The sequence below is a fragment of the Gymnoscopelus microlampas genome, assembly GCF_963454915.1.
Source record: "Gymnoscopelus microlampas genome assembly, chromosome: 6".
Lineage (NCBI taxonomy): Eukaryota > Metazoa > Chordata > Actinopteri > Myctophiformes > Myctophidae > Gymnoscopelus > Gymnoscopelus microlampas.
In genome coordinates, this window is record NC_139943.1 from 3130494 (window position 1) to 3157334 (window position 26841).

A 26841-nucleotide genomic window follows, 5' to 3' on the forward strand; every position below is an offset into this window, starting at 1 on the left:
CATGAAGTCTCTATGGGGTGTGTAATCGATAGGGGAAAAAAGTCATTTTGGGGTGAACTATCCCTTTAAGGACAGGTTCCCTAAATACATTCACCTTCATCACTAGTGAAACTCAAGAACACATTTCCCAAACCTTACAGAAATCATTATAATCCACAAGGTACTGTAAGTTTTACTCATGCTTTTAGCAACACAACTATTTTCATCCATAACATATATTACACAGAAAAATGCACACTCCCCTGGCAAGTGGTATGTCCCAATTACCATAGCCCTCTTTATAAGGAGCACTGTGGTCACGTGTGGCTCTTCAGATCCTCAGACCAGGAAGAGAATATGGCAGGAATGTGTGTTTATTTAGTAATGATGATGATGAGCTTTAAACTGTTGAGACCTGAAGCCGATTCTACATGTCTCCTAAATCTCAACAGTATTCTGAAAAACGTATGTTTCTACATCATTGGTGCTCAATCTTTTTCATGTCAAGGACCCCCAAAATTATATGTATTTGGCCGCGGACCCCCATCAAAATATTTTGTTCCAGGGACCCCCCAGAAGCAAAGATTTGAGTTAAAAATGTTCGCTTTAAAAAAAATATATATATATTCAGAAGATTTGCACACATTTTCAAGATTTTTGAATAGCCAAAGTGTAAAATAATGCTTTTTAGCTCAAATCAAAAAATGACACAGTTCCAGGTCTTAATGGTTTAAACTGTTGAGATTGATGAAGGGGTTTTGTTTCAGCCAACCAATTCTGTGTTTGTAAAATGAAATTGAAATGAATATTGATGTATTGAACTGGGTCAAGATTAGAACACAAACTCCCTGCTTACCATGTAGCTAGCATTGTAGCAAACAAGTGCTGACCATGAGGCTGTAACAAAATGGAATCTTTTTCTGTAATAAAAAGTAATGCTGAATATATTACTATGGGAATGGTGAATATGCTGCAGCATGAAATGAGTAGTATGATAAGAATGCATTATGGTAAACAGAAAATATGTAATCATGAGAAATATGATAACACGTGAGGCTATAAAGGAAAATAGGCTTTTTGAATTAAAAAACTAAAATGCTGAATGTGATTCAGTAATTGATTGTAGTTTCACAGACCGCTATCTGATATTTTCTTTTTCAAATCCATTGATGTTTTCTTTTTTCTTTACATCAACAGTACAAAAGCCCTTCAGTTCTTCAAGACATCAGAGAAATCAAACAGGAGGAGAGGTCTATGATATTACCAAAAAGCCCTTCATCTCAGAAGTTCATAAGGGACAATACAAGGACATGACTGTGGCCATCAAAAGATACGCCAATACAGTGAACATTTATCCAAGGTTTGTGGCACAAGTTCTAACTGATAACAATGGTTATAATGTATGTGAATCCCTGGGTGTTAATCTTTATGTATCATCTCTTATATGTATGATCTCCCTAAGTGAGGTGAGGATGATATTTGAAAAGTAAATTCAAAACATGGATCAATTTGAATCACTAAACATACTGAGAATGTTTGGCATCTGTATCCAGGATGAGAATGGTGAGTCATGTTTATTTACATTTTTGATGAGAAGCACCAGACTAACTACTGAAACCACAGCATCACTGCTTTCATATTTATGCATTTATATATACGTAATATCAGTGGTTCCCAAACTGGGGGTCAGGACCCCCATGGGGGTCCCCAAATTATTTTGGGGGGTCCCCAGATGATTGGCTTCATGTGCAACATTGTTTTCTCACTCAACAGTAAACAAACCAACATACAGTAGAAGTGTATACAGGGTATTGCTACAGTTACATTTAATGATTTTTAAAAGAGGCAAACATTGTGAAAATAGCCGATCTACAAGCTCACAACAATTTATCTGTGGAACCGAGTCTTACTAAATGTAATGCCTACAATTCCAAAAACATGTTGGGGTGGGGGGGGGGGGGGGGGGGGGCACTTCAAATATGATTATATTGGGGGGGGGGTTGCGGCCTGAAATGTTTGAGAACCCTTATGGTTTGGTGGTCAATATAAGTCATACAGTATGAGGTGTTCTTCTCCCTGCCTGTAGGACCCAGCCCAAACTTCCTTGTAGTTATGGAGTTCTGTAAGGAGGGAAGACTTAAAGAAGTGTTGGACTCTGTGAACTACCTTTGGGACAGGAAGGCTCTCATGTGTCTGGACGCTGCACAAGCATCTACTGGTGACAAAAACAAACTAATCAGTTTCAATAACGCTGCCGTCAGGAACCCATATTCTTGTGTTTTTTTGAAAATTAATGCCATACTTGATCACGCTACAGCGTCACACAAAAACATCAAAAGTAGCAGATCTACAAGCTCGAAAGAGCTTGTCACGGGCAACTACTCAGGCTTTTGTGAGCCCCCCAGACCGTTTTTAAGTCGCTTGATTCAGTATTTATATATTTGATATTCATTTTATCAGACACACCCGCTTCCTATAGAAACCCATTATAACTTCAAACTCAAAATTTTTGACATGTTAGATTCATCAAAAACACCCGTCCTTGGTTCTGGTGACTCACCCTGCCCTCCTAATACGCGAGGGGCCGTGTTTTTTCGATAACTTTTTCCATTTATTTTATATATTTTTTTTATTGTATTTAATTTTTTACATTTTCCAAAAAAATATATAAAAAATAAATGAAAAAAGTTATCGAAAAAACACGGCCCCCTCGCGTATTAGGAGGGCAGGATGAGTCAAAAACTGTCTGGGGCGCTCACAAAAGCCTGAGTAGACAATAAAATAACCAAAAGTTTTTTTGAAAGTGAAATATCCCTTTAAGTGTCCAGGCAGGGTTAAGCCACAATGTTTAACTCTCTTAAAGGGTTCTACAACGACAACTATTGTTTCCTCTTAGCTTACATCAATCAGAAGAAAAATCTAACAAGAAGACTTTAATCCATGGGAGTATCGACAGCCACAACTTCCTGGTAGACCAAGATTTCAGAGTCAAGGTATGAGGAATGTTAATAATAATGACTTGTCTACATCAGTTAGTGTGTATTATATTTTGTGACTAGCTGGCTGGTTTGCATCTGGCCCAAACAAAGAGGTGCATGAGAAGGAATGTTAAACAAGACCCTACCGCTCACCGGAGCAGCTTGAGAGTGTCAATCATCCATACTGCAACATAATGTGAGATTTACTAGGTCAGTCGTGCGGTGCTCTTTGATAGACAGGCTCTGGTCAGATTGGATGTGTGTTAGGGATGGGACGATGATCGTTATCATTTATCGTGACTAGAAAAAGAAGAGCAGAGATTTTAATTTATGGTGAAATTGTCCTCCGTCATACACCAGGATGAATTGGCTTTTGTTGAGCTGCAAATTCAGTCCCACTTAAACCCTCTATACTTGATAAAACAGACCTGTAAACCCTCTATACTTGATAAAACAGACCTGTAAAGGGTGTCTTTGGTGTGCTCTTATTTCACTCTACACAAATCGCTTCGGCAAAAATAGCAGATCTACAAGCTCACAACGCATTGCATTGCAACGCTATTTTTGGCAACGTTACCCCCAGAATAGCGATGCTGGGGGTCCAAGTGGTTAACAAGGGGAATTTTAATCGCAATATTTTTTGTGTAATTTTCATATCGTCCCATCACTAATGTGTATTTCTAAGGTTCTTTGTTCACCGTAGTCCCCCGTTGCCGTTCTACAAGCTCACACTGCGTCACATTGTAATGCGTTGCGCTTGTATATCTGCTATTTTTGCTGTATGTTCACCCCGGAATAGGAACGCTGGGGTTAATTGTTTTTTTTAGTCTCTGTATGGTCCTGTGGAAAATCACAACCCACAAGAACCCCCTTGACGGTGTGTACTGAAAACAGTGGTTAATTCAGACTGTACTTTTCTTGCACATTTTATAATTACACAATTACCTGTACCTAATTGCTTCATTTATCACAACCATTTCATAACAGATTGTACCACCGATATTGAGATCTATAATAGAGTGTGTGAGGACAAGCGAGTGTAAGAACCACTTCCTGACGACTGCCCTGAACAGCTGGGAGGACTGATCAATGCCTGTCGTGCGTATGACGCTTCCCAAAGGCCAACAGCTGGAGGTAAATGTGTTTATAGCTTGTTTTGGACTCAGGTTGAGTGTTATCCCAGGGAACACGGATTAGACAAATGTGAAAAGACGGAGGGTTGAACCCGGGTGTGACTAATAATAATGGAAATGTATGTGTCAAAAATAAATTACGGTTACTTTCATTGAATCACATTGCCTCTTTGGTCATTGTTGCTATTTCCTATTCCACAGAGCTTGTGGACCAGCTACGCAAGCTGGTGGAGCAGTTGGAGAAGGAGTAAGCCAACAGCTCTTCTCATAAGAAGGAATACCATGGTGTTAATGCATGGATGTATATTGTACCATGTATTATAGTTCAGGATTCCAAAGTCTTGTCACTGTTCAACAACTAGCCTGTAGGATGTACTATTTCATTGTTTTTTAATCTAATGTAACCGTAAAGTAATCAATGTGATTTTTTCTGAGAGCTTTAACTGTGCGGTGTGCAATCCCTCATACCTCTCTGCACATAGTTTTCTGTCCTACTCTGTTCTATGGTAGATTGTCACAGTGCATAGCCTGAGGTTTGATTTCTGGTTTGATTGCTTTTCTCCAGGAGGCTTTACTTAGGACTCCTAGGGCTAATGTATTCTTTCATATGACCATGTTGGCTTTAGAAACTGTTTTACATTTTCTAATTTGTCTAATACATTTTGAATGGTTAATTCAACATAATTTTGATATAAATTGACCAGCATAAATTTCTTAAAGAATGAAGACAGTTGGTCTTGGTGCTCTTTAAAGAACATTGTGACATACTCTGTATGATAAAAGAAAGGTGTTCATTAATACATGCTGTAAGAGAGGAATGAAGCTGTCCATCACTTATGGGCAATATGTGATGATTTAGAGGAGTCTTAAATGTTTCTCAGGCTGAGGACCCCTTAGCTGAGAGAGATGAAGCAGGGACCCCCCATATTGTATATAGACTTGTGTTGCAGATTACACTTTTTCATAGATGGCTTCATAGACTTGTTAGCACTCATCAGTGTTGTGTAAAATGAATAGTTTTGATTATTTTACACATTATCTTTTCTAGTATGTATATGTTGGCTTGTTTGTATTTTCAGACATTTAACCACTTAAACCCTCAACTTGACCTTTGGCTCTGTACTTGGTCTGCTCCTTCTACACGAACCTCTTTGCCGAAAATAGCCGATCTACAAGCTCACAACGCTTGGTGAGCTTGCAGATTTACTATTTTCAGCTAATATTCCCCTCAGAATAGGGACGCTATAGGGTTCACGTGGTTAATGTAAAAAATCACACAAAGATTTGGTGGCCCCCCTGTAGTAACTCTGAGGACCCCCTAGGGGTCCCGGACACCCTGTTGAAGACCCCTGATTAAGACTATTATTATAATATGCCTCACTCGTGTGCCTGTACATTATTTCTGCATTATTCAATTGTAATGAACAGGATGATCACTGTCACCTTAACTCACGTCGGATTAAATTCCGAACTGTATATTTTAACCCATTGTGCTCTGTGTGCATCAGCTGTTATACGTTGTGCACTCTGCAGATGTTCCTGCCGTGATAGGGAATTAACACTGATAATACACATACTGTTAGTATGCAAACTTTATATGTTTAAGAACTGCCATGTCTAGTTTAGGATATCCATTGTCCAGGTAATTTCATAGAATGTTTATATGATCTAGGTTCAGTAAAGGTCGGCCTGTAATTGGTACACTTATTGACCCTAGATCAGGGCTACTCAACTTAAGATGGCTCAGGGGCCACTCAGCAAAATACCAAAAGTCCAAGGGGCCGCAAGATAAAAATGACGGTCCTATTTTGGATTTTTCGATTTTGTAACGCACACTACACATTGTTATAAGAAAATGTACATTTTGACATATTCTTTTCACTGTACCTGTTTATTTTGTGTGTATGTCCAGTGGCATCAGTTCAGCAAAAGCTAAGGTATGGCAAGGTTAGGGTTGCCAACTCCCAGAGATTGAAATAAGGGACACCTATCCTGGGCGCGCAGCGAAGCCGCTCGGCCGAAAAACCCGAAATGCATAGAAAACTATGCATTATACCTGTAACAATTGACGCACCTGTATGTATGTCTGTTTGTTTTTGAAAAAAAATGTAGCAACCCATATATTTGAACGGAAATGTATATTTTTATCCTGTGCTTAAAAAAAACACACAAAATAACATTTTGACCATGAGGGGCCGCAGAGACGCTGCGTTGGGGCCGCATGCGGCCCGCGGGCCACGGGTATAGTAGCGCTGCCCTAGATGAATGCAAAGAATCCTGTGTGACAGTTTTTTTCCTTCCTAATTTACTACGTGAAGTCTCACCAAGCGGGCCGAGTTGTCCGTCTCGCTGAGGCCGAGTGTTACGCTTCAAGTAGGGCGAGTGGTCCCCCATTCGGGGCGAGTGTTGCACCACTAGGGGGCGAGCATTCCGCAAAGTAAATGGGGTCGAGTGTGTTTTGGAGCGTTTACCCAGCATTAACCGATTAAACACATGAACCCTATTCCTATTCTGGAACGAACATTCAGCGAACATAGCAGGTCTCCAAGCTCATAACACATTATGGGCTTGTACATCAGCCAATTACGGCGAAGAGATTTGGTGTGGAGGGGTAAAAAGGAGCCAAGTACAGAGCCCTGGGGAACCCCTGTCAATATATATTGGGTTTAAGTGTTTAACACCTTCTCTGGTCCCTCTCTATTAATTCATTATTTAATTGAACCAATCATAGTAAGTCAGCATTCTGTGCTTGGGTGTGTCAGACATGGAGCCATTGGCATGTCACACTTGTCAGGTAGTAGAGAAAATGGGAGGAGCAGAGTCTGCATAAAAACAAGCTGTAGTTTAGTTTCAGTGTCCTGGCTGTGAACAGGTGTCCTGCATCGACACTCACTACAGGTAAATAAGCTCCTTAAGTTCTTTAATGTGTTTTATTGAAATCAGTTTGTTGCTAAAGGCCCCTGCATGCTACCAAATGAGGTGGTCACCCTTTCACCGTTTGTGACCACTGAAACAGTGGTTTGGATGGATACTAGGCGCTCAAAGTCTGGTGATTCCGGTTAGTAAAAAACAGAGATGTGTTGAGGTGAGTGGTGAGTCGCTAATCACCACGGCTCAGTGACTTCATGTTGTAGTTTTCAAACCACCGCCGTGAGAGGGTGATCACCGAAAATGGTAGCTTGCGCCCCCCTTAAGAAGTTGCTAAGTTTACGTGTAATGGTAATTTCCTTTTCCTACTTCTGTTTATTCTGTCCACAGTTCTCTCTACAGTACAGAGCAGACTGTAGGCCTGCTACAGCACTGAGTCTGACTGCAGTAAGTATGATATGTGCACTGTGTCTGTATCAATACAAATGAACTCAACTCAATCCTCACTCTCACTGTTAATTTAACAGTGCTTTGTATAAGTGTCAGTTTCCTTTTACACTCTCTTTACATTAACAGTATTTTTCAGTCAGTTCAACAATACAAGATACCCAGAGGTATTACTGCTGTAGCATATTCATAAAGATGAAAAGTGTAGTACTGTATTAGTCTTTTCAAATGAACTGCTTTATAGAGACATAAACGTTTCTTTTTTCACTTTCGCTTTAACTGGAGAAGCACTTTGACATGATTTAATCTAAGTTTGGAAAAGTTGAAAGGTTGATTGTGTTAAATGGCCCTTACTATTAGTGATACATCAGAAACAACATGGCACTGTTTCACCATGAGCTTTCACTTCCTTTATAAGAAGTGATTTTTGAAATAGTTTGACAGCAGGGAGACAACAGGACCAGTTTGTCTTGTCTAGATTCCAAAGGTTCAGGTTGGGTATTTGTAGGGCCAGTTACTACACTAGCCCGGGGCACAGTCCGAAGAAGGACAAAAGAAAGAAAAAGATAAGAAACATAGAACATAGATTTGTTGTGCTGATAGTTTTATGTAATGAATAAACATCAAAAAGTTGCTCACAGTCACTACACGTAGCGTGCAACGTGTTGTGAGCTTGTCGTCACTGGTGCACAAGAGCAGAGTCCTTTGAAAGTGCTTGAATGTGAATGTCTAAAGTACTGCACAGCAGAGTCCTTTGAAAGCACGTTTAGGAGCTGCCATTCTAAACCACAAGTTTCACCATTTCATTGTTCTTTACACTACTAGAAAAAAGCACCCTTCAGGAGCGTGCATGTAGCAATGACACGCTTTGTTGTCATGTTGCAGAGGGAGTTATTTGGTACATCTGTCCTCTCCTCTTGAAAGGCTCTGGTATCGGGTCCCCGGCAAGATTAGTATAGCGTCACAATCATTTGAGCCACTTAAACCATATTTTATATTTCGGCTATTCAAAAATAGCAGATATACAAGCTCATTGTGTGTCAATATGAGCTTATAGATCAGCATTTTTAAAACAATCTAGATTCTAGAACATGTTTTGCAAATCTCATTTTTAACACAAATCTTATCTTCTGGGGGTCCCTGCCACAAAATATTTTCAGATGGCGGTCCGCAGCCAAATACATTTAAATTTGGGGGCTCTTGACACAAAATAGTTTGAGAACCACTGCTGTAGATGAAAATGTTTGTGACAATTATGATGTTGTGTATATAGTCCAGGGGCCAGGCCATATTTTGGTACCACCTAAGGTGACCGTAAAGTTTTTGTATTTTTGTCTTCCTACATGTCTCTAGTTTATATTTTGGTATGATAACCCTTCCAATCTTGTAGCTTAATGGCAAATACCTACCGGCTAATGTATCCGGTAGGAGACACAAAGTAGAATCTTTGTGTCTCCTACCCCGGGCATCAAATTATTGTGACAAAAAACAAAATATATCCATGTATTCAAGGCTTCATGGGGTGTGCAATTGATAACTTCTAAGATTTTTGGTGTTTGCAAAAAGACTGCTTTCCATAAGCTTGTAAAAGTTGACCCTCCTTCGGTCTGGGGTGGTCATAGCTGAATGGGTAGAGAGTCCCCCTGAAAAACTTAAAGGAGGAATTCACCCAAAGTAATATTTATTTTCTATCAATTGCACACCCCATGAAGCCTTGAATACATGGATATATTTGTTTTTTGTCGCAATAATTTGATGCCCGGGGTAGGAGACACAAAGATTCTACTTTGTGTCTCCTACCGGATACATTAGCCGGTAGGTAGTGATAACTGCCATTAAGCTACAAGATTGGAAGGGTTATCATACCAAAATATAAACTAGAGACATGTAGGAAGACAAAAATACAAAAACTTTACGGTCACCTTAGGTGGTACCAATTTGTGTTGAATATCAGTGTTGGCCCCTGGACTAATACATGTTGAATGACAATTATGTAAGTGTAGTGGCTACAATGCATAACTAGAATAAAAAGGAGTAGTGACCTATGGAAGGCCGTTGTTATTGTAAATAGGTTATGAGTTCCATACACATCCAACAACGTGCATTTGATAATGGTATTGTTGTATTCAAGCAGTAAATTAAAGTCTGGCAGTGTAGTGGATACAATGCATTGCATGAGAAAACACAAGTAGTTATACCTGTGGCCTCCAGTGAGTGACCGCCTCTTCCTCTGTTGACTGTCCTCACCGCAGTATTAGCTGAGATTGAGAAGTGCAGATATTTGTAATGTATGCTTTATATTTGTTAGTACAACACATAATGGAATCTGCACAATACAGTTATGTGTGACAATGGTGTCATGAGGATAAGGATAAGGATAATTCCTTTTAACAGGTCGTTCATGAAAGTCCTTGCGGTCTTGTTTCCAATGAGAACCTGTGAGCAATTAGGGGTTAAGAGTCTTGCTCAGGGACAAATTTCATTTCGTCGACACATACAGTATGCTGGCCTGGCCTGGAATTGAACCTGGGGCAACTGGGAGGCATGCGATAATCCGACAGACCTTTTCTCCGACTATGTGGCATCCGCGTGCGGTTAGGGTTAGGGTGCGGGTTTGGTTCGGGTTTAGTATTGAAACGTCGGAGCGCTGCGCTGTCCGAAGAATGCGCTGTCGGACTAACGTACTGCACCCGGGCAACCAGGGCCTCTGGCTCCCTAGGCGGGCTCACTAACCACTCAGCTATGGCCACCCCTCTCAGCTATGGCCGCCCCTGCACAATGCTATACAGGGTTATATAAATCTGTGTTGGCTATTAAAAAAATAGCAGATATAACAGTATTTGTGTAATGGCGGCTAGCAGCAAAAGAGCACACAACCTAAAGATTTGAACAAACATGTTTTCCTCCGCGTGGAACCAACCACGCCTGGAGATGCGTGGCTAGTGTTATGACTAGTGTATGGTTTCGCTTTCATGAATCGTTGCGATGTGTTAAACAAGTCGAGTTAAACTTTGTTTGCACATCGTGTTGCTATAGCGTTTGGGCTGAAAGCCACAAGGATTGGTAAGTAAAGACACCCAACCATGCTGCATGAATTAGCCAGCACTTCCATATGAATGTTGTCACTTTCAGTATCTTTGGAACAAAACTAAACAGCGCAGTATAAGCACAGGACATTATAAGTGTGGCCATTGCTTAGAAATAATGATCAAAAGGTTAGAAATACAGGATACCAGCCATGTTATTGAAAAGATGTTAAAGGGGAAGACCACTCATTTTCAACATTAAACTATGTCTTTAATACACCTTAGAGCTGTTGTGTGGAAATAAGAAAAAAACTTCTATGTTGCCTAGAAAAGGATAATTGATTGAGGTCATGTGATCATTGACATACGCACGGTGTTCTTTTGGCTCCGCCCCCTCAGCCAAAAGTACTGAGGGGAAATGGACCCTTAAAAGGTGTGTAACTCCGAGAGTGTATATATGGAACCAAATTGTTATTGACTCCTAACGGTGCATTTGGTTCTATTTATGAGAGTGTATAAATGGAACCAAATGGACCTGTAACGGTCCATTTATACACTGTCAGAGTTATGGGGGTCTGGTACTCAAACTTTAGAATTTCAAGGAACCTCAGTTTGGTATGAATTAGACCACACTGGTCTTTAGGCTATTCTGTTTTCTAAGCATGGCAGTATTTTATGAAAATGATGTGCTGTAACAGTGGCCAACAGTTTAATTGTGTTGCACAAGTTTCTATAGAGTTGACAGCTGACTGAAAGGTGATAATGGGGGAGTGATTAAAGGAGTGGCTAGGGGTTGCTAGCAAGCTTCCTGACTACTGGCCAATCACAGCGCGTCTTTTCCGGGACTTGTCAGAATCTAGTTTTATAAGAATATCTTTATTTTTGTACAACTAGATTTTGCCAAGTCCCGGAAAGACAGGAAGCTGTCAGCAAGACAGGAAGCTTGCCTTCTCCAAAATGGAGCCCGAGATACAGACACCTCAGAGCCGGAGGAGGCGTCTACCTTTATATGTCTATGAGTCTAACAGCCGCCCCTCCCCCCTCCACAGCTCAGTCAGCAGCCAGGCTGCATAGCAGGCTCCCAGTTCCAGTTCCAATACTACACCACCCAAAAACCACCCATTTTGGAACCCCCCTCCATCTAGGGCGCCTGTAGGACACGCCGGCCCTGCCTGTAATGCACCGTTCTGCCTTTAACCTTTTACGGGGTAGCTGTCTCAAATGTAGGTGAAATACCCAGATGTCTGCATGTCTGTGACACACAGGTGCTGTTGGACCGGTGCTTCTAGTGTGTCCCTCCAACCCCTCAGCAGTGGTGAGCTGTGGATTTTTGAACTAAGGGTACTGTATTTTATGACGTCACGCGCGCGCACGTGCGCGCACATAGCCACTCAGCTCAGTGCTAGTTGAAATACTGTATTCAACATGTGATTATTAATGTAATCATATGTATTATTATTTTGTTGTATTGTTGCATTGTTAATTTGTTGTTTTTATTTTTGTTTCAAATTAATTATTTTATTTTCCTTTTAAACCCTTTATATAAAAGCCCTTTACATCATTGGTTCTCAAAGTGGGGTCCGGGGACCCCCAGGGGTCCTTGAGGGAGTTCCAGGGGGTCCCCAGCTAAATGATAGATTAGGCACCAAATGGACCCTTATGGGTCTGTAACTCTGAGAGTGTACAAATGGAACCAAATGGACCCTAACGGGTCCATTTGGTTCCATTTGTACACTCTCAGAGTTAAATTGACATAGCTTTTACAATATAAATTGCGGTCCAAGTGATAGAAATGCCATTAAATGGGGGTCTGTAGGCCTAATGCATGTCAAAGTGGGGGTCCTTGAAATTAAAATGGTTGAGAATCACTGCTATAGTCGTAAAAAATCTTCTCTTATGGGGGTCCCTGGCACATCTTTTCAAATGGGGGTCCGCGAGCTAATAAGTGTCAATTTGGGGGTCCTTGACATGAAAAAGTTTGAGAACCACTGCTTTACATAGACTCACCCACACATAAGTAGGCCTACTTAAAATAATCAGACAACTTGTCTTTGTCTTGTCTCAGAGAACTGGGTCCTCTGCTAAGCGATCCCACACCGTGCAGTGCAGAGATGTTGTCTGTCATTGTGAGAGGAATGTAACACATTGAATTCAAGTCCGTGTCTTTTCTCGAGTAGCCTAATGTTATGCAAAGCAGCCAGGTAGACGCTTTTGAGAACGGCTCGCCACTGACGGCGCGAACCTTGAGAGGCTATTGTTTTTAAACTTTAAGGCGTTAAAGACCGCCACTGACGGTGCGTGCACGCGCGCCCCCAGCTCCCACAGTGTCAGAACTAAGGGTACGCCGTACCCCCCCGTACCCCCTACAGCTCAACCCTGCCCCTCAGTACCACACCAGTGTAGTGTAGAGTGGGTGTGTTACAGTCAGGGACAGGACAAACTGTGGGGATCGTTAGTGGAGTTTCAGGAGTGGGGCAGGGGTCCAGGGACAGGGTAGTGGGACACAGGTCCAGGGGGTCTCAGATGAAAGTGGTGGTTCAAATGGCTCTGACTCTGGGTGAGTCTCTTACAAATCCACAGGGATCTGAGTTCATATCAACCACTGTTCATTCCTCTCCTCGCTATAACTGACTTATGTGTGTTGGTGTTCGTAGGCACCTTGCTATTAATGACTTGTCCTGACATGTGTGTTTGTGTTGTTATCGTATGCATGATGTCTCGTAGAGACATTCTCTTCATGAAACGCAAACTTTACTATCCGTTCATCCAGGTTGACACAAAATGTACTGTAAATGGCCAGTCATGTAGAAATGAAGGCAGGTGCACAATAGTCTAAATAATAATTAAAAAATCGTATTTCCATTGTGGTCCTTTGGTTTTGACAGGAGAAAAGAAAAGGGGGGGTACCTAAAAAAAACAGCACAAAATGAATACAGCAGGCTGTATATTTTAAATGCAAATAAAAACGGATAGTGCAGTTTCTTCCCACCTCTTGTGGTTGGCTTATTAATATAGTGGTATTTCAATAACGGCCGATCTACACCAGACTTTTCAAAGTGAGCGTATGCGTGGCGCGTACAACGCGCTTGTTTAGATCCAATTCATATCAATGATACCGGCTACACCGCATACGCAGGCTTTAAAATAGGACTGGATCTAAAGGTGTGTGTTAGCGTATATGCGCGCGTGTGTATGTGTGTGTGCGAAAAGTCTCTGGTGTAGATCGGCCGTAATGTTATTATTGCAACATCCCTAGACTTCCACCGGTATTTTTGTGTAGTATGTAAATGACCTTTGTCTTTGTAATCCTCTCCCCTCTCTTTAGTGAACAATGGACAGCTGCCCAGATCTAGCAGTGATTGATGAGAAGAGTCTGGACAAGAAGGACTGGAAGGTGATCGGTAGTGGTGGATTTGGTCAAGTCTATGGGGTCAGACATCTTGGATGGAGACGGGATGTGGCCATTAAAGTATTAGGTCCTGATGACGGGTAAGTGATGAGGATTTAAAAGATACTGTGAAGACTGAACCAAACCAACACTCGGAGACAGTATGTGCGAAGGCCTCACAGGGCGTTTTATTAATGAATACGGCACGTCCACGGGGTATTTCCCCGGTGCCGTCTTGGTATTACGTTTCAAATCATAAATCAACAATAAAGCAAACTTTAACCCTAAAAGGGCTCAGGGTCAATAAAGTCCGTGCGTAATCCTCCACCCGCGCTCTGCGGGGGATTCCTGTCCACGGACGGACTGTAATCACATCAGGTCCTAGGTTGCCTATAACAGAGAGATACAGACATTAGACTCCGATCTATATAACACCAGGTAAATGAGGAGGAGGATAACAAGTGGGGGGTCGCTTACCGCCTGTGCACCTGTCTGGCCAGCGTGGAGAGTCAGTCCATACTGAGGCAGAGACGGTGCTCTTACATTGTTTGTGCGCTCCCCAGCTGGGTGCCACAGCTGCGCTCACTTCAGGCTGATTCCACAGGTAGATGGGCAGGTAACGCCCGTCGATGACGCAGCCCAGCTGGGGGCGGGGCCTGGCTGGCCGTGCACCACCTCTGTCCCACTGACTCTCCCTGCTGAGGTGCTTACCTGGCAGGCTGTTGCCTAGCGACGCCCCACAATACAAACTGTATTTCAAAGTACTTACACTGCATTTGTTCTTGGACACACACACACACACACACACACACACACACACACACACACACACACACACACACACACACACACACACACACACACACACACACACACACACAATGTAATGAAATACTTATATATATTGAAACCCTCTCATTGTCAGATCCTCAGATAAGACCTTGGATCGTGAGTCTAAACTGATGCGATGGGCAGCGAGCCCGCATGTCATCCAGGTCCTGGGGGTCTTCAGGGGCCGTCTACCATCTGTCTCTGACATACAGATCGGCCTGGTCATGGAATTGATGGAGAGAGGATCCCTCGCCTCCTTGCAGGTCATCTTTTTCCCCTTTATTGATTCACTGATTTATTTGATGATCCAGTGATGTTGAACAATTTCCAACGTAGTGAGTCCTTGTTGTCTCCGCCAGGCCGAAAGGCATGGCGAGAGACTATGTTTTACCCCCTGTCCGTCCGTCCGTCCGTGTGTCCGTGTGTGTACGTGTGTGTGTGTCCGTCTGTGAACAGCTAATCTCCCGCACCGTTGGCTAGATCACAGCAAAACTGTGCACACACACTCTCTGGATGCCAATTCAGAACCTCTGCCCCAAATTGTTCACATGGGCCTGTTATAGCGCCACCAGGAGGCCAATTTGTGCAAAACATATTTTTTGACAGTACTCCTACAGATTGTATCCAAATATCACGCAAATCGGTACACAGTATCTCTATAGTCATGTGATCAACACGGATCGATCTGATTTTCCATATTCCATCCTGATTGGCTAAGGTTGGCTTCCAAAGTTTGCAGGATGGTCCGTTTTGAACAAAATGCCGCAAATCATGAACAGCGTCTGATTGCCGTGCACGGCCTAGGAAGAAATGGCACCCTTTTCACTTTGGCCTATTATAGCGCCACCAGGAGGCCAAAATAACCTACCTGACCTGGCGGAGACCTGTGCTCCGAGGAGCACTTTTTCTAGTAAAATGTTTTTCTTTTTTGTCTTTCATCTCAAAAGGTTATGATTATGGTTATATTTGTGTATATATATATATGTTTGAACTGATCTGATAATTAAACAAAAAGAACTTCCCTTATTCTTAAAAGTAAACGATGCACAATTGTCACATCATCTTCTCTCCCACTTGGAGGAGACCCCTGGCAGACCAAGGACCAGATGGGGGGATTAGAACTCCACACTGGCCTTGGAACGCCTTGGGATCCCCCAGGAGGAAGTGGCTAATGTTTTCTGGGAAAGGGAAGTCTGGAGCTCTCTTCTTAAACTGTTGCCCCCAGGATCTGAACGGTTAAAGATGGATGTATGGATGGATATCATCTTCATGATATCCATCTTCATCCATCATCCTGATATCATCTTTATCTAAAATTCTAAATCAAATATAAATATATAGAGAACATAAACTATACCATTACTGGTATATAAAACATATAATATGCAGTAGTCGTCTTCTTCTTCTTCTTCTTCTTCTTCTTCTTCCTCTTCCTCTTCCTAATTCCCATCGGGGTCGCCACAGCGGATCATTTATTTCCATCTGCTTCTGTTCCTCGTCACTCCAGCATGTTATTATTGTGGGGTAGTTATCCTCATTATTTGTGCGTGCGCACACTTTATTCTCTGCAAAACTAATTACTCCTACACACTTACACCTAGAAACCTCATTTAAACTTTAACACGGTCAGTTTACTGAGGACACACATGCTTGTACATGACACAAATGTTTTGTGTTTTTTTAAATATTTAACTTTAAAAGTTAATAAAATGATAATGGAAGTCATTTGAAGATTTACATCACAACTCCTTCATACTTTCACCTAGAAACTCGATTTTCAATTAAAAAAATCCACCTTACAGTGGACATGCACGCTTGAGATTTTTACTTCGATTTTTTTATTTTCATATTTAACTTGAAGCACCCAATGCATGTCCAATGGGTTTTGCTAGTGGAGAGAGAGAAGGACACTGGCGGAATGACCCATGTTTTCTTAAAGTCACTGCGGCCACCATTTTTACACTACAGATATTTTTTTACATCACCAAGTTTGCATGGGTCTACTTTCCGATACTGCACAGCCACCCCACGTCCCACTGACATCACATGACATACCCCCCTCTGTCTACTTCGACTATTCGAAAAAAGTCAATCTACAATGTGATGCGTTGTGAGCTTGTAGAGCTGCTATTTTGAAAAAAGCTTGACAATCTTTGGAAAATGTGGGTAGTCTTACAGTGTACTTAAAGTATATTTTGATACTTTGTACATTCGGACCATACAGCTATATACTATCTATATACAGTATACTCCCTCAGAAGTACACTCTATTTCCAGGTTTGGTCATAAACTCTATGACAATAGAGGTGGAGCACTAGGATTTTGGGCCACAGAAGCATGCACACACTATCCTTTATGCTCCACTCTTGCAGTACCAGATTTGGCCACTAGTTAATTCTAGCTTCAAAAAGCCCTTGCTGCCCTGGGGGCTTCGGGCTTTGTATTGGGCAGTTCTGAACTCAGCACAATCTGAACTTGACTATTTCAAAACTGTCCTGAAAACAAAATAAAAACATCTTTCAGGAGACCACAAGGGGAGGTACAGTAAAAGTAAATTCCCATCAAAAGGAGGTGTCATTCACTGCCGCCGTTTTTCCTTTTTCTCCTTTGTACATATAGTGTTTGTATTTGTTGATGTGTTATTGTGTTTTTATTTTTAATTGAATACAATGGAAACAACAGATATTTACAGATATCTTTTTTTTTTTACATCACCAAGTTCGCACAGGTCTGCGATCTACAATGTGATGCATTGTGAGCTTGTAGATCTGCTATTTTGAAAAAAGCTTGACAATCTTTGGAAAATGTGAGCTATGTTGATTAATTGAATACATAGGACCGAAATGGAAACAAGTCCCCAGGATCTTTTTTTTTGTCATCCCTTCAGCTTTAATGTCTGTTTACATTTCTGACAAATAAAGTACTCAATCGATCAATCAAAAATACACTAGATGCACCGTCATGTTTATAGTTTGAACATCATTGGAATTACCTTTCTGTCAGAGGGAGACAATGGACATATAACTTAAAGGTTTCATGATATTCAGATTTAGAAAACATTAAAAGTCTTTATCATGGTCCTTCATATGTGTATTAAAATGTTTTAACTGAAAAATCCGTTCCAGTGAGCCATGGCAGGGTTTGGTCGCTGTTGAGGGATTTTGCCTGTCAATCATCGCCCCCCCCCCAAAGGAGAAAGATAGGGGAGGAGAGGGGGCGGGATTAGTGGACTATGACATCAAAGTCCAGGGGCCAATCGCAGCACTTTGTTTTGCCTAATTACTCAGAAAACACCAGACCACTGACAATCCACAGAATGTTCAAAGTTTTTTTGGGGTGTAATTGAGGTCATAAAACAAAACAAAACAAAACAAAAATGTAAAATGAATGTCATAAAACCTTTAAGAATTCTATATTTAAATGAGCCTTTATTCATATGTGTGACTCTGATTCTGAGTCAGACTTTTCTGCTTTAACCCCTCCATCAACAGACAAAACTAAACCACCCTCTACCCTGGTCCCTGGTCTTTCAACTGGCTCACCAAGTGGCTCTGGGCATGAAGCACCTTCACAGTCTCAAACCTGATCCCATCATCCACAAGGACCTGAAGCCTGGCAATGTCCTGCTGGACACAGACCTAAATGTCAAGGTGAGTCCCAGACAAATGTTTGGATGATTAACATCAGTGATGATGGATCAAGCATGTCCATCCTCTGCATTGTTCAAGCTCATATTCATTCAGTTATTGTTTTTGATTCATTGAATACTTTATTAGTCAGAAATGTAAACAGCATGAGTACAGTCAGACATTTAGGCTAAAAGGATAACACAAAAAAGTCCTGGGGACTTGTTTCCATTGTGGATCTATGTATTCAATTCATAAACATGGCATAAAAATAACACAATAATACATGTCACCAACAAATACAAAACACTGTATTTACAAAGGAGAAAGGATAAAAATGTCGGCAGTGAATGACACCTCCTTTCTATGGGAACATTGTGTTTACCTCGCCTTATGTTCTCCTGAATGGATTTTCAGGCCTGTTTTGATAGAAGCCAGTAATCCACATTGTTTAATGGATGGTGTCAGGGCATTCCACATTGTGTTGGTAGAGTAGTAGAATGAGAATCTTCTAGTTTTACTGCAATGCTCTTTTCTCTGGACTGCCAAAGAAAACAACCGACAGATTACAACTCGTTCAAAATGCGGCAGCCAGAGTTTTAACTAAAACTAAGATGAGGGAACACATTACCCCAGTTTTAGCTTCACTACATTGGCTCCCGGTTGTTTTTAGGATCGATTTTAAAATTCTTTTGCTTGTTTATAAGGCTCTCAACGGTCTGGCACCCTCCTACCTCTATGACCTCCTCCCCAAACACGTCCCAAACCGTCCCCTCAGGTCTTCTAGTGCAGGCCTACTTGAAGTGCCTGTAATGTCATATAAAAAATACGGCGAAGCAGCATTCTGCTTCTACGGGCCGACGGCCTGGAATAAGCTTCCTCTGCACCTAAAACAGGCACCCTCTGTAGACAGTTTTAAAGCACAGCTCAAGACTCATTTATTCACTCTTGCTTTTAGTTGATTCTGCTTCTTCTGAATCTCTGTGCTGTTGTTTCTGTTTTTATCGCTGCCTGACCCACTGCCTTTTATCTTTAAGCTTTTATCTCTTGCCACTGTACTTTGCCACTGCTCTATTGTTTTAATTGTTTTGCTTGACCCGCTGCCTCTTATTTGTAAGCATTACTTCTTGCCATTGCCCTTTTTGCCTTTTGCTCTATTATTGCCATTGCTCTAATGTTTTTTGCTTTTACCCTGTGTTTTGTTTTCATTTTTTTTTTTTCCTTTCGTTTTCTGTAAAGCACTTTGAGCTGCATTTATGTCATGAAAGGTGCTATATAAATAAAGTTTATTATTATTATTATTATTATTAGAGAGACGCCACCAGATCAAGTCTCATCACATTTCAATGTAACATACGTATAACAAGTTAATGAATACATACTCTCACAAGTCAGTCTGTCTCTCCACGTTCAACCTCTCTTCATTCTCATTCCCTACAAGCTATCTCACACACACCCTCATTCCCTCAGTGCAACTATGGCGGTCCGTACAGCTGTCAATGTCAAATTTCCTCCACCTCCCCGGCCTCCTCCCTGTGGCATTTAATTTCATATTGTTAATAGGATGATTCTGTGGATTGTACTGTGGTTCTATGGATTATACTATGATATGTGGTAGCTTAATTATGCATTGAAGGTTGAATGTAATAACTGTATCTGATGCTCTGCTCTAGGGGGTTTGTGATCTCAGAAATTGACAATGTCTCACGGATGGACGCGTTGTGAGCTTGTAGATTTGTTATGTTTGATGAGCAAAACAGTCCTAAGACGGAGCAGAATTGTTGGTTGAAGTGAAAAGTGAAAAACTCATTAATTCACTTTATGTAACATGGAATAACTCAGAAAATGATAGTTCAAGCCTATCCAATCTATGTTCAACAACAACCACAGTTATTATGTCCACCCTTCGGGTCCTATCTTTTTGTAATGCATACTAACGCGTACTATATCATCATTCACTCTTGCTCTCTCTCTCCTAACCCTCTCTCTATTCCTCCTTCCACTTCTCTGCATGTCTCTCTTCCTCCGTCTCTGTTCCCTTTTATTTTCTCTCCATTCTGCTCTCTTTTCATCCAGATCACTGACTTTGGCCTTTCCAAGTTTGTCAACTATTCAACGTCTGCTCATATCAAGGGGGCGGGAACGACAAGCTACATGCCTCCAGAGGCCTTAATCTCCTTGTCATACAAAGCCACCCCCGCCTTTGATGTCTACAGGTATTCATCATTAGACACAGACAACCTGTGGGATAGAGACACACGGGCGGAAACGGAAGGCCTACAAATTCACGCCCACTTTTGAGATAGCGCCGCTACTCGAGGTCCGTTAGAACGACGAACTGCAGCTCTCAATGCATTCCCTATGAGAGGATATGAGAATAAGCCTACTTTTAAAATTATCCTGCATTAACTGGAGACGATATTGATTTAAATAAAAATATGTTTCCAAATGTATGGAGTGTCTTTGTCAAAATATCTTCTTGTTTTCTTAATAGTTGATGTGTTTCACATTTAATTTGCCACTTTAACGAGTTACCCATAATGTTAACACAGCACAGGGTAGACGGCAGACAGACAAGTTGTCGCATTTCAGTGACATCACTGTCTTTACGAGCTCCGAGCGCCGACCAGTGGTGTACCCACTGTAGAGTCAGGACAGGCCCTGCCCAACTAAGATCTCGCCTCCCCTAAAAAAAACAAATAACCCGAAAATGTGTCATTGCGTGCTTAATGTCCTCAAAGTCACGCACCCAACAAGCTTTGAACTGAGCAGATTGGACCTTCTGTTCTAGAGATAATGACCAAAACATATTGAAAACGTCCACTTTCGACAGTTTTCTGGGTATTGAAAACCTCAATGGATGCGTCCGTGACGTATATACCATGCGACCACTAAAGTCTAGATCTCCGATGCTAGCGGTTTTGACATACTGATGGAGTATATTATAGTATATTGTGGGTAGTATATCGAGATGACAGATATGGGACATTAAAAAGGACAAATCAAACAAATGGGACACTTTATTAGAACACCAAAAAAGTCGCTACAGCCTCAGTAGTTAACCAATGAAATGACGGTATTTTACAATGCCTCTCATAAAGATTGCATTGAGAGCTGCAGTTCATCTTTCAACGGACCCCGAGTAGCAGCGCTGTCTCAAAAGTGGGCGTGAATTTGTAGGCCTTCCGTTTCCGCCCGTGTGTCTCTATTGTCTGTGTCTATCTAATTATATCCTCAACTCAATCAACTGTCTGTTGCGGCAATAAAGCCCTGTGAATGTCCAACATAAATCCTGCTTATTATGTGTAGTGGATAGGCTTCATACCATTCAAGTAGAAAGTCAAGTTGTCATGTAGTCATGTTGATCTTTCTGTTTTATTACTCTCCGCCAGGAGAGTATTGTTTTCACTGCGTTTTCACTTTCTAAACATGACACACCGATTGGTCAAGCCTCACGTGACACGTGAAATACTGTGATCTGATTGGCTAGTGATGCATAGCGGCCTATATATACATGGCATCACTTTGACAGTGTCTCTGCCACTGTCAAAGTGAGGTAAGACAGGAACCATGAAATGGCTGCATGGCTGATACATAATTGGCAGATAGGACAGATAGACATTTATATAGACAGGAGGGATATGACACTTACACAGACAGGACGGACAGTGTACAGACAGGACGGATAGCACACTTATACAGACAGGACGGATAGGACACTTATACAGACAGGACGGATAGGACACTTATACAGACAAGACGGATCGGACACTTACACAGACAGGACGGATAGGACACTTACACAGACAGGACGGATAGGACACTTACATAGACAGGACGGATAGGACACTTATACAGACAGGAGGGATAGAACGGAAGACAGAACGGAAGAGGACACTTACCCAGACAGGTTGGATAGGACACTTACATATACAAGAGGGATAGCGACCTATAAATACATGTGTCACTTTTAAAGAGTGATAAGCCAGATTCCAATACCGAAAATCCGGCCACTAGCTCACTCCCAGACTTCGAACCGGAAGTAGTCAAGTAGTCGCGGTCCAATTGTTCCTATCTGTCTTATTGGACAGATAGGACAGATAGGACACTTATATAGACAGGAGGGATAGGACACTTACACAGACAGGACGGAAGAGGACACTTACCCAGACAGGATGGATAGGACACTTACATATACAAGAGGGATAGCGACCTTCGCGACCTTCGAACCAACACAAGTCTTCTGGCGGAGAGTTGTGCTCCGAGGAGCATTTTTACGGGGCCAGAGCTCTGCTCTGGACACGTATTGTTATTCGCATTATTCTGTCACTTCTGCCACTTTTCGCAGTTCTGGCTGAACCGCGCTGTCGCTTTTTACGAAACTCGGCCATATGGTAGATGGTCATGAAAAACGATCAAAAAATAATTCTCACAATCTTTCGTCCAAAGGTGGCGCTATAGCACTCAATTGAAAATGCCAACTTTGACCAGGTACAACTCATGCCCTGTTTGACCTACAGCCATGAAACTTGGATACACATATGCGTCTCCTCATGCTGAACAACTTTCACACTCTGACTTTTGACCTCTGACCTTTAGATCTCCCACCATTTTGAATTATATGAAAAACAGTCATTGGCTCCTAACTTCTGCATTTTTTCACTTATGGAAAATCCGTTGGAAATTTTTGTAGAAAGTGGTGCAAAGTTCAAGTGTGAAACGTTTCGTGCAGATTGCTGAAAAATCCCAGGAGGAGATAGATTTTAACTATTACAGTTTTATGAAAATGATTCATCTGTGCCTAAAACATACATGCAGACTCACATTTCTTTGAAACTTTGCAGAAATGTACAGGGTCATTCCAAATATCACTGAAACCAATCTTACTCCAATTGGCCAAAAGGGGGCGCTATAGCAATTTTTTGAAAAGGCAGATTTTAAACAGGCATAAGTCATGCCTCGTTTGGCCGAAAGTCGTGAAACTTGCTTACACATGTGCCTTGACTCATGAGGAACACACGTATCGATTTGACCATTAAGCTCCGGCCTTAGATTTTCCGCAATTTTGAGCAGTTTGAAAAATACTTGTTTTTGCCAGTTCTGGCTTAACCGTGCATACGCTTTTTACGAAACTCGGCCATATGGTAGATGCTCATGAAAAACTACCAAGAAATAATTCTCACACTCATTCGTCAAAGGGTGGCGCTATAGCACTCAATTGAAAGTGCCAACTTTGAACAGGTACAACTCATGCCCTGTTTGACCTACAACCATGAAACTTCGATACACACATGCGTCTCTTCATGCCCGACAACTTTCGTGGTCTGACTTTTGACCTCTGACCTTTAGATCGCCCACCATTTTGAATTATATGAAAAACAGTCATTGGCTCCTAACTTCTGCATTTTTTCACTTATGGAAAATCCGTTGGAAATTTTTGTAGGCAGTGGTCCAAAGTTCATGTGTAAAATGTTTCGTGCAGATTGCTCAAAAATCCCAGGAGGAGATAGATTTTAACTATTACAGTTTCATGAAAATTATTCATCTGTGCCTAAAACATACATGCAGACTCACATTTCTTTGAAACTTGGCAGAAATGTACAGGGTCATTCCAAATATCACTGAAACCAATCTCACTCCAATTGGCCAAAAGGGGGCGCTATAGCAATTTTTTGAAAAGGCAGACTTTAAATAGGCATAAGTCATGCCTCGTTTGGCCGAAAGTCGTGAAACTTGCTTACACATGTGCCTTGACTCATGAGGAACACATCTATCTCTTTGACCAGTAAGCTCCGCCCTTAGATTGTCCGCAATTTTGAGCAGTTTGAAAAACACTTAAACCCAGGATTTTTCGGCTATTTGCGTGAAACTGTATCATCTGTGTGATCTCCTTTTTCACAGTTACTTATCTGTTGGGCCAATGGCGTCTCCCTTAAATGAATGCCTCACAATCTCAGGGTCGCCAGTTCAAGCCTCACTTGATGCAGACTTAATTACGGGGACAGAGCTCTGCTCTGTACACGTATTGTTATTGGCAGTATTCTGTCACTTCTTCTTCTTCTTCTTCTTCTTCTTCTTCTGCCACTTTTCGCAGTTCTGGCTGAACCGCGCTGTCGCTTTTTACGAAACTCGGCCATATGGTAGATGGTCATGAAAAACGATCAAAAAATAATTCTCACAATCTTTCGTCCAAAGGTGGCGCTATAGCACTCAATTGAAAATGCCAACTTTGACCAGGTACAACTCATGCCCTGTTTGACCTACAGCCATGAAACTTGGATACACATATGCGTCTCCTCATGCTGAACAACTTTCACCCTCTGACTTTTGACCTCTGACCTTTAGCTCTCCCACCATTTTGAATTATATGAAAAACAGTCATTGGCTCCTAACTTCTGCATTTTTTCACTTATGGAAAATCCGTTGGAAATTTTTGTAGGCAGTGGTCCAAGGTTCAAGTGCTAAACGTTTCGTGCAGATTGCTCAAAAATCCCAGGAGGAGATAGATTTTAACTATTACAGTTTTATGAAAATTATTCATCTGTGCCTAAAACATACATGCAGACTCACATTTCTTTGAAACTTTGCAGAAATGTACAGGGTCATTCCAAATATCACTGAAACCAATCTTACTCCAATTGGCCAAAAGGGGGCGCTATAGCAATTTTTTGAAAAGGCAGACTTTAAACAGGCATAAGTCATGCCTCGTTTGGCCGAAAGTCGTGAAACTTGCTTACACATGTGCCTTGACTCATGAGGAACACACGTATCGATTTGACCATTAAGCTCCGCCCTTAGATTTTCCGCAATTTTGAGCAGTTTGAAAAATACTTGTTTTTGCCAGTTCTGGCTTAAACGTGCATACGCTTTTTACGAAACTCGGCCATATGGTAGATGCTCATGAAAAACTACCAAGAAATAATTCTCACACTCATTCGTCAAAGGGTGGCGCTATAGCACTCAATTGAAAGTGCCAACTTTGAACAGGTACAACTCATGCCCTGTTTGACCTACAACCATGAAACTTAGATACACACATGCGTCTCTTCATGCCCGACAACTGTCGTGGTCTGACTTTTGACCTCTGACCTTTAGATCTCCCACCATTTTGAATTATATGAAAAACAGTCATTGGCTCCTAACTTCTGCATTTTTTCACTTATGGAAAATCCGTTGGAAATTTTTGTAGGCAGAGGTCCAAAGTTCAAGTGGTAAACGTTTCGTTCAGATTGCTCAAAAATCCCAGGAGGAGATAGATTTTAACTATTACAGTTTTATGAAAATTATTCATCTGTGCCTAAAACGTACATGCAGACTCACATTTCTTTGAAACTTTGCAGAAATGTACAGGGTCATTCCAAATATCACTGAAACCAATCTTACTCCAATTGGCCAAAAGGGGGCGCTATAGCAATTTTTTGAAAATGCAGACTTTAAACAGGCATAAGTCATGCCTCGTTTGGCCGAAAGTCGTGAAACTTGCTTACACATGTGCCTTGACTCATGAGGAACACACGTATCGATTTGACCATTAAGCTCCGCCCTTAGATTGTCCGCAATTTTGAGCAGTTTGAAAAACACTTAAACCCAGGATTTTTCAGCTATTTGCGTGAAACTGTATCATCTGTGTGATCTCCTTTTTCACAGTTACTTGTCTGTTGGGCCAATGGCGTCTCCCTTAAATGAATGCCTCACAATCTCAAGGTCGCCAGTTCAAGCCTCACTTGATGTAGACTTAATTTAAGTTGAATTGCAAACAACATGACTGTATCAATGAATACATGTGCAAATGGTAAAGATAACCTGAAATGCTTATTTGAGAGTACGTTTTTTACGTATGACATACTTCATTCTGAAAATAGCTGATCTACAATCTCACAACTTTTCATGGTTTGTGAGCTTGTAGATCGGCTACTTTCATTAGTTTTGGTTCTGAGGAGATGTACAATTTCTTCATTGGTAAATGGCTTGTGAACGAGTGATCTTAGTGTTAGTGAAACAGGGGCTTGGTTCATGAAAGAAGGCAAGAGTTTATGATCTTCAACAGACAATATCAGCCTGGACAAAGCTATAGCACTATAGGTAGTGTTGCAGCCTATTAGTCTGAAGGTTGAGAGTTCGAATCCTGTTAATGGCAGTAGGTTGAGATGTCCAATCAAACCATTATGTTTCCATCTCTCTCTCTCATCAATCTATTGTTTCCATGTCACTCTCTCTCTCTTCAATCTATTCCGTTTCCATGTCTCTCTCTCTCTCTATTCACTGTCCCCGTATTATCGCTGCTTGCAGCTATATTTTAAGTTGAATTGCAAACAACATGACTGTATCATTGAATACATGTGCAACTGTTAAAGGTAATGATGAAATGCGTCTTGGAGAGAGTATGTTTTTTTAATGTATGACAAACTTCATTGTGAAAATAACCGATCTACAATCTCAAAACTTTTCAGATAGCAACATGTTTCTGAGCTTGTAGATCGGCTGCTTTCACTGGTTCACTTTTATCTTCAACAGATGACCTCAGCCTGGACAAAGCTATAGCGGTATAGGTAGTGTCTCAGCCTG

The 26841-nt window shown here is 41.4% G+C and overlaps 2 protein-coding genes across 5 annotated transcripts in view; both read left to right on the forward strand.

The window, feature by feature from the left end:
- Positions 1–1231: 1231 nt before the first annotated feature.
- On the forward strand, positions 1232–4341 carry LOC311047835 (mixed lineage kinase domain-like protein; the record flags this gene model as incomplete). Its single annotated transcript, XM_084060786.1, has 5 exons — positions 1232–1339; positions 1442–1542; positions 2066–2197; positions 4002–4091; positions 4292–4341. The coding sequence occupies exons 2-5, from the start codon at positions 1479–1481 to the stop codon at positions 4339–4341; spliced, it is 336 nt and encodes a 111-aa protein (XP_083916912.1). The 5' UTR covers positions 1232–1339; positions 1442–1478.
- Positions 4342–6959: 2618 nt separating this feature from the next.
- LOC311047346 (uncharacterized protein) overlaps positions 6960–26841 on the forward strand; it is a 31608-nt gene continuing 11726 nt past the window's right edge. For 2 of the 4 annotated variants that reach the window (XM_084060032.1, XM_084060035.1), the window contains exons 1-7: positions 6960–6988; positions 7349–7405; positions 11697–11746; positions 13757–13920; positions 14745–14913; positions 18142–18300; positions 20353–20492. In XM_084060032.1, the coding sequence (XP_083916158.1) occupies positions 13763–13920; positions 14745–14913; positions 18142–18300; positions 20353–20492 (626 nt within the window). In that variant the 5' untranslated portion in view covers positions 6960–6988; positions 7349–7405; positions 11697–11746; positions 13757–13762. The remainder of the gene's footprint in view (positions 6989–7348; positions 7406–11696; positions 11747–13756; positions 13921–14744; positions 14914–18141; positions 18301–20352; positions 20493–26841) is intronic. The other 2 variants (XM_084060034.1, XM_084060033.1) reach the window with 2 other exon arrangements.